Source organism: Sapajus apella, unplaced genomic scaffold, assembly GCF_009761245.1.
Source record: "Sapajus apella isolate SASKATOON/1434 unplaced genomic scaffold, GSC_monkey_1.0 scaffold33, whole genome shotgun sequence".
Lineage (NCBI taxonomy): Eukaryota > Metazoa > Chordata > Mammalia > Primates > Cebidae > Sapajus > Sapajus apella.
The window spans coordinates 22,676,354-22,683,991 of record NW_022436973.1 but is presented as its reverse complement, the minus strand read 5'-3'; the positions used below and the strand labels follow the sequence as shown (position 1 = coordinate 22,683,991).

Below are 7,638 nucleotides of genomic sequence, written 5' to 3'. Positions count from 1 at the left end.
GGGATTATAGGTGTGTGCCACCACGTCCGGCTAGTTTTTTGTATTTTTAGTAGAGACAGGGCCACACCATGTTAGCCAGGCAGGTCTTGAACTCCTGACCTCAGGTGATCCGCCTGCCTCGGCATCCCAAAGTGCTGGGATTACAGGTGTAGATACTCTTCTTATAAAGCCCATTTGTAGGCCACCACGCCTGGCCTACACATGAGCTTTATAAGAAGAGTATCTAACAACAAGGGCAAATGTCCATGAGATGGTGTTAGAAATAGCAGACAACAGAACCATGCACTATATACCTATAAATATTTTTTCTTTACAGAAAAATATTGTAAGGGAAAACATCAACATGTTTGTGTGGTCACATGATAACTGGGTTAAGGGTAGCATTATCCTGTTATTGGTGAAAATCCTGATGGAATACACTTGACCATCCCAAGGCTTCCTCCTTTGTCCTCACCTCAGTCCTGTGCCACTCTGGAGATCCTGTCACCCATTTGGCACAGACAGAGCAATTTCAGGCACCTCTCTGCAAGGGAGAGACTGCATTATGGCCAGGTGGAGCCTGGATGTACCACTTCTGCCCAGCGGGGGAGGAAGGCAGGTGGAGTTCAAGCCTGTCTGATTTTGCTCCCTACTGTTCTGCTCTCCTGTCCCCATGAAGGGGGGCTTCCCTCCTCTCCCAGGTGACAGTTCATAAGAGGGAAGGGGACCAAGCTTCTATTTTGGCCCGGCACTGTCCAGAACTTTCGGCAATGGTAGAAATGGTCTTTATCTGTGCTGTCCAACATAGGACCCACCTGGGCTGATCACAACCCCCAAAACAGGATCCCAATGCCATAATCCTGAATGTTGAAATCCCGAAAGATCAAAACTCCTAAAGTCTGAAATCCTAAAAATCACAATCCCAAAAGCCCAAACTGAAGAAGTCTTGATTGTACCTAATTTCAAATCTGTAATTTATGATTTGGGGATTCAATCAGACATCAAGGGATTTTAAACTTTAGGGATTTTGATCTTTCAGGATTTCAACATTTGGGGTTATGGCGTTTGGGACTGTCATTTGGATTATGGCCAAAACCCAGGAACCACGAACCCCATGTGACTATCAAGCACTTGAAATGTGGGTGGTGTGGGTAATGAACCGAGTTTCAAATCTCATTTACTTTTAATTAAATAGCCACTGCAGCTAGTGGCTACTCTACTGGACAGTGCAGCTTTGACTAATTCCCAACCCAGCCACCCCTCTTCCAACCCAGAACTGGAAGGAAAGACCGTGCGAGCATGCTGAGCATCCAGGGGAGATGACAGCAGCCCTGGGCAGGGAGTGGGAGAAGCCTGGGGGGCAGCTCTGGAACCAGGCCCTGCTCAGCAAAGGCCACAGGAGCCCTGGGAAGCAACCAGCCTGAAGCATCTCCCCACCCGTGTCCACAATGGCAGCCCTCCCACCTCACAATGTCACAATACCACAGGCAGGAGGCCAGGCAGGCAAAGCGGCTTCCTCCAGGGCAGGGCTCTTTGTCTCCAGACCTACTTCCAGCAACCAAGGCGGCTGAGGGCCCATCTCCTGGGGAATGGAAAAGTGCCCAGTTGCTGGGAGGCCTCAAGCTGGAGAGCTATGGGGGAAGCAGGGCAGGTGTGGGGCTGGGAGAAGCTACTAAGCCCCACACCCCAGGTGCCCCGGGGCCTGGCAGCCCAGCTGCAGGGAGATGGAACACTCTGAGCAGCTATTCCTCTTCCTGGCCATTTGGTTCATCTACTTCTTTTCTGACACCAACCTCTCTTCCAACTACTCAGGGGCTGAAAGGGCGACTAGAGGGCCAAAGCCCCTGTGAGTGAGGACAGAGAATGGCCAAAGGCCAGAGCCACAAGGCAAACCACCTTCGCACCTTGGGAAGACAGATTTGGAGACTGAAGCTGCCTGGGCCCCTCTGCCCCCCAAACTGCAGGGGTGCCATGGCCCTGGCCTCTTGCTTTCAGAAGGCCATCGAGTCAATGTCACGGGAAGGGGAAGAGACATGTGCCCACAGACCTTCTGGTCATGGAGGGGGCAGAAGGTCTCTGGAGGGCAGCAGGGCCACAGCAAGGCTCTGGGGCCCTGAGTCTTCTCCTTCCGTGGATTTCAACTCTGCGTGTTGATAGCTGCTCTGTGCTTGGGTCCAGGTTCTAGTGAGAAATAAACTGCCTTCGGAGCCACGTGACAGCAAGAGAAATTTTATCCCCATTTTCTAGGGGACAGAAACAGAGCCCAGTGGTGCTTAGCATGTTTCTGGTAAGGGTAGTGAAAAGACCACTTCCTTTTGGGGGAAGTTTTTCAAACAAGAAAAATGAGCGCAACTCCTGGACATGGCTCCACCTGGACCTAGGACAGGACCTGACATTCCAGGGACTCCCAGGCTGGGTTTTCCACCAGAGCAGTGTTGGGGGCCGGAGCCTGTTAGAAATGCACATCCCCAGGGCCCTGCAGGCGGTCTGGATAGTACCTCCAGCACAGCTGCTTAAGGGGAGGCAGCCCAGCCCTCACCTGGGAGCGCTGTGCTGACACTGACTGCACACTGAGGCTCCTGGGGTTGGGTGGACAGGATTCCCCTGGAGAGATGGGCCCCAGCAGCCAGAGCGCACTGTGGGTATCAAGCTGCCAGTGAGAAGTAGGCTATTCCCTGAGACCATGACAGGTTGAGGGTGGGAATCACCACCCCTGACACTCACCAAGAAATGCTTTTGCTACCTGCTGGGGCTTTTTCTTTTCTTTGAGCCAGTCTCGCTATGTCACCCAGGCTGGAGTGCAGTGGCGCAATCTCGGATCACTGTAACCTCTGCCTCCCAGGTTCAAGTGATTCTCCTGCCTCAGCCTCCCAAGTAGCTGGGAGGCGCCCACTACCACGACCAGCTAATGTGCTGGGGCTTTTCTAAGAACAAAAGTACATGGGAGGGCAAGGCAAGATTCTGGAGAGGCACAGACACTGAAAGCCAGGGGCAGACAGGAGACTCGCCAGCCAGGGTGGCACAGGGTATCTATGCAGACCCTCAGGTCTCATGTGAGGGCTGAATCAAGGTCAGTGCCATTGGGAAGCAAAGGGAAGCATGTGACCACCTCTCTGAAGCCAGCTTTGTGGACAAATGACATATGAACTCAAGAAAATGCAGGCTTGGCTAGGCAGTGGTTCACGCCTGCAATTCCAGCACTTTGGGAGGATCACTTGAGCCCAGGTGAGTCCAGTCTGGACAACATAGCAAGACCTTGCCTCTACAAAAAATAAAAAATAAAAAAATTAGCTGGGCAGGGTGGGACATGCCTATAGCTTCTGCTACCTGGCAGGCAGAGGTGGGAGGATCCCTTAAGCCCAGGAGTTTAAGGCTGCACTGAGTTATGATCACACCACTGCCCTCGAGCATGGGGAACAGAGACCGACCCGGTCTCAGGAAAAAAAAAAGCAGCGGCCAGGCTCAGTGGTTCACGTCTATAATCCCAGAACTTTGGAAGGCTGAGGCGGGCGGACTGCCTGAGGTCAGGAGTTCGAAACCAGCCTGGCCAACATCATGGTGAAACCCCATCTCTACTAAAAATACGAAAAATTAGCTGGGCATTGTGGCGCACACCTGTAATTCCAGCTACTCCAGAGGCTAAGCAGGAAAATCACCTGAACCCAGGAGGTGGAGGTTGCAGTGAGCCGAGATCGTGCCACTGCACTCCAGCCTGGGCAACACAGCGAGACTCTGTCTCCAAAAAAACCTAATCCCAAACCCGATCTCTAAAGTCTTAGGTATGGTCTAGAGCCCTGGATGGCCTAAAGGAAAGGAATGTGCAGTGCACCATGGCCTGTTCACAGGGACCTGCGCTAAGCTCAAGGGTAAAATACAGCCTTACAAAGCATCTCCAGGCTGCTCCTTCCCAAACTTACTTAGAAGGGAAGAGGGAAAGGCAAGTATGTTTTCTCACTGAGGTTCTTCTAATGGCTGGAATCTGATACAGTATCAAGTTGTAGGGATATGGATCTATTTGGGACTCCATAAAGCTAAATGTTGGACTGAAGAAGAATGCAGCCTGTAAACAAGTATTTTTTCCTGAAACTGGCCATGTGCAGACATGCTGTGCTCCCTGTCAGGGAGCAGTTTGAGGATCCGGCTGAGCACGGCTGGCACAGGTAAAGGAGCTCTCCACCTTCCCCCCATGTACACCCACCTGCAAACCTAGGTTCTGAGCCCCCTCGCAGGGGACAGATCTGAAAACTCGACTTTGTGTCCTTTCAGGCTGTTGACAGAAATGACAACCTGATGGGTTGCAGTGACTCCATACAGCTGCCCTGTGAGTTCTACTTATGCGGATGCAGGTGGGTGACAGGAGTGTGACGACACAGATGGGCACTCTACCAGGAGGAAGCCCAGAGCAGACGTCAACCATCGCTTTATTAAGGCTGCCAGTCGGGGGCTGAGTCATGCACTCTACAGACACCCCCACCCCTCAAGGTCCACTTTTGAATGACCCTGAAGGCAGAGGCTCCTGAGATCTGAGCCACAGTCTAGGATGAGCCACCCACAGTGCCCTGCTGGAAGGGGGTGCACATAAACTGCAGGGGGGCCCTCAGTAGGGGTGCTCCTGTCTAGGGTGGGGCTGGTTCCAGCAGACCCTGGGCTCAGGCAGGGTGAGTGGAAGGGAGGCAGGGGAGACAAGGACTTTCACCCCACCCTCTGGCCTATGGCTTTGTTGCCCTATTGCCACCACTGTGAAAGCAGTATGATACACCGTGAAGTGATGAACGAAAGCCCCAGGAGGGGGCAGACAGCTCTGTGCCTGGGACCTGGCCAGACCTCAGGGGTGCTGTGCCCTGCTCCTGTTCCCCTCAGCCCCTTCCAGTGATGGGTCTCCTCCGGTGGAGGTCAGTCACTCAGAAGTGGACCCGCAGCACGTCCTGGCTAGCAACTGGCCGCTGGCAGGTGGTGCACATCATGGGCAGGGAGTGTTGCTTCTCACCCAGGCAGGGTCGGCACAGGAGGTGGCCGCAGGGCAGCTGGTACACTGGCTCCTTTTTGAAGTAGGGAGAAAACACTCTTTTGCAGGAGGCACACTCGGGGCCCGGGATGCTCCCAGGCTGCTCTGGTAAATCAGGGAGGAAAACAGTCCAGGGTTAGGAAAGCTGCTCCATGGTCCAGGCTGGTCTGAGAGGCACAGCCTTCCCACAAGGCCGCTACAGCAGCTGGTTCATCCCTCCCGAGCCCGCCCCAGGCTGATCTCAGAAGGGAGTGGGAGATGGAGAGGGAGCCCGGGAACCCAGGAGGCCTTTTCTCTATCATCTTTGACCAAATCTCTGTGCCTCTACGAATGCTTGAGAAGAGCTGGCTTCTGAGGGCAGCAGGCAGGACTGGGCCCTTCCTCCTAGTCTCCCAGCAAGCTATACTTTCCCTGAGATAGGCAGCCAAGCCTGGAGCAAGGCACAGCTCACTCTAACAATATAAACTGCAAGAAACATGAGATGCGACAAGAAAAGGAAAAGGCAGGCCAGTGGGTGGCTCACGCCTATAATCCCAGCATTTTGGGAGGTTGAGGCAGGAGGATCACTTGAGTCCAGGAGTTTGAGACTAGCCTGGGCAACATAGTGCAATCCTGTCTCTACAAAAAAGAAAAATGAAAGGAAAAAACAGCAAATGGTCCAGTGTACCAGAGTTGGGAAGTGTGAGGAGGGAGGTCAGCAGAGACAGGGTTGAGGCCTGCAGCGCACCTGCCTCTGGGGCCTGGCTCCTGCTCCCTTCAGCCCTGCAGCCCCCTCACTGCTACTGGCAGCTCTGCTCCCGACCCCTCAATCCCCTCCTGTGCTTCCCTGGCCATCTGGGCAGACTCTCCCTCCTTCCGCAACTCCTGCAGGGCATCCTTGAATGAGGGTCACAGTGGGCAGCTCTGGCCATGCCCCACTAGGCTGTACCCACAGCTCTTCCTTTCCTCGTGGCCCCTCTGGAGAGTGACAGGGGATGGGCTTGCCTGTCCTCTCTGCAGTCCCTGTCTCCATTCCTAGCCACTACTCTCTGGGGGATCCCAAAGGAACCTCAAACCAATCTGCTTCAGAAATGTTTCTTTTTTTTTTTTCTTTTTTTTTTAGACGGAGTTTCGCTCTTGTTACCCAGGCTGGAGTGCAATGGTGTGATTTCGGCTCACCGCAACCTCCGCCTCCTGGGTTCAGGCAATTCTCCTGCCTCAGCCTCCTGAGTAGCTGGGACTACAGGCACACGCCACCATGCCCAGCTAATTTTTTGTAGTTTTAGTAGAGATGGGGTTTCACCATGTTGACCAGGACGGTCTCGATCTCTTGACCTCGTGATCCACCCGCCTCAGCCTCCCAAACTGCTGGGATTACAGGCTTGAGCCACCGCGCCCGGCCAGAAATGTTTCTTAACCCCCCTTCTCTCTGTCCATTTCATCACCATAATCCAGGCCGCTTAGCACATCTCTTCCTAACGCTTCACTCTTCTCCAGGCTTGTCCTCTCAATCTGTCCTCAAAGCTGCCTCCAATGACCCACCTATGTAACCTGATCACCCCATGCCTCTGCCTTCTACCTCTTAGTGGCTCCCCATCTTTTGGGACAGCCAAGACTCCCTGCACGGCCCACCCAGCCTCCTCACCTCTCTTCACACCAGTCTCACCTTCTGGAGTGCAGCAGCTTCCAATCACTTCTCTGCACACACACTGGCCAGACCTCAGAGGTGCTGCTGGCTTCCTCACTTTGTGCTTGCTGTTCCCTCTGCCTAGAATGCCCTTATCTGGAGACTTGGCTCAGACCTCACCCATTCCAGGAAGCCTCCCCAGACTGCTCCTTTCCTGTGCATTTAGAGCCCATTCGCACTTCTCAGCCTCCAAGCTAGCATGCCTGCTTCCTCCCGAGGCTTTGCAGGCCTGGAGGGTCAGGACTATGTCCATGTTGCTCATCTGGCCTCAGGGCCTGGCGCAGCACCTCACAGGGCACCTGCTCCATTCACATGTGATAAATGGACCTGCCATCTACACTCAGGCACCAGGAACCAAAGAAGGGAGAGAAGGGGTGCCCTACACAGGGGAGCAGAAACTGAAGTGTAGTCTAACGAGCACTCCCTGCCTCCACATCCCTGAGAACTGTAGCCAGGAAAGAGTGGCCTGGCTGTGGGCGTTTTCTTTGGGCCAAACATTAAGCAACATAAAAGTACTGGTGCCTCTCCTGTGCACACAAGCCAAGAATACCCCAGTGAGTGGAAAGGTGAACCTCTACAGGGAAGGGAAGGAGGGAGAGAGACCCAAGGAGGAATGAAGGCGGCGAGGGAGGAGGGAAAGAAGGAAGGGGAGGAAAGAGCCACTGACTGCTTTTCAGTGGTTCCCCTTCCATGAAGGCTCTGCTAGAGGCTTCAGAGATCTGCCTGACCCACCCACAGCACACCATGAGAACTTATTTTCCAACAGAGTTTTAAAAACCACACCTGGCAGAACACTACAGAGGCATGCAAGGGCCCCAATTTCTCCCAGCACTGACCAGAAGTCCTATTAAAGGGACTCGGAGGCCTAGAGCCCCGGGGGCAGTTTCAGTGACAGAAAAAAAAAATCATCAAGAAAAAGACAATCATTGTGCCCTGGGCAAACTGGAAACCCAAGTATATAACTGCAAACCGAGGCAATTAAGAGAGA

The 7,638-nt window shown here is 53.6% G+C and overlaps 1 protein-coding gene across 4 annotated transcripts in view; it reads right to left on the bottom strand.

Annotated features, from left to right (window-relative positions):
- Positions 1–288: 288 nt before the first annotated feature.
- The window catches only part of UBOX5 (U-box domain containing 5), a 51,465-nt gene continuing 44,115 nt past the window's right edge, over positions 289–7,638 (bottom strand). For 2 of the 4 annotated variants that reach the window (XM_032295579.1, XM_032295582.1), the window contains one exon: positions 4,382–5,089. In XM_032295579.1, the coding sequence (XP_032151470.1) occupies positions 4,881–5,089 (209 nt within the window). In that variant the 3' untranslated portion in view covers positions 4,382–4,880. Of the gene's footprint in view, positions 524–1,461; positions 1,562–4,177; positions 4,362–4,381; positions 5,090–7,638 lie in introns of those variants that run through there. The other 2 variants (XM_032295578.1, XM_032295581.1) reach the window with 2 other exon arrangements.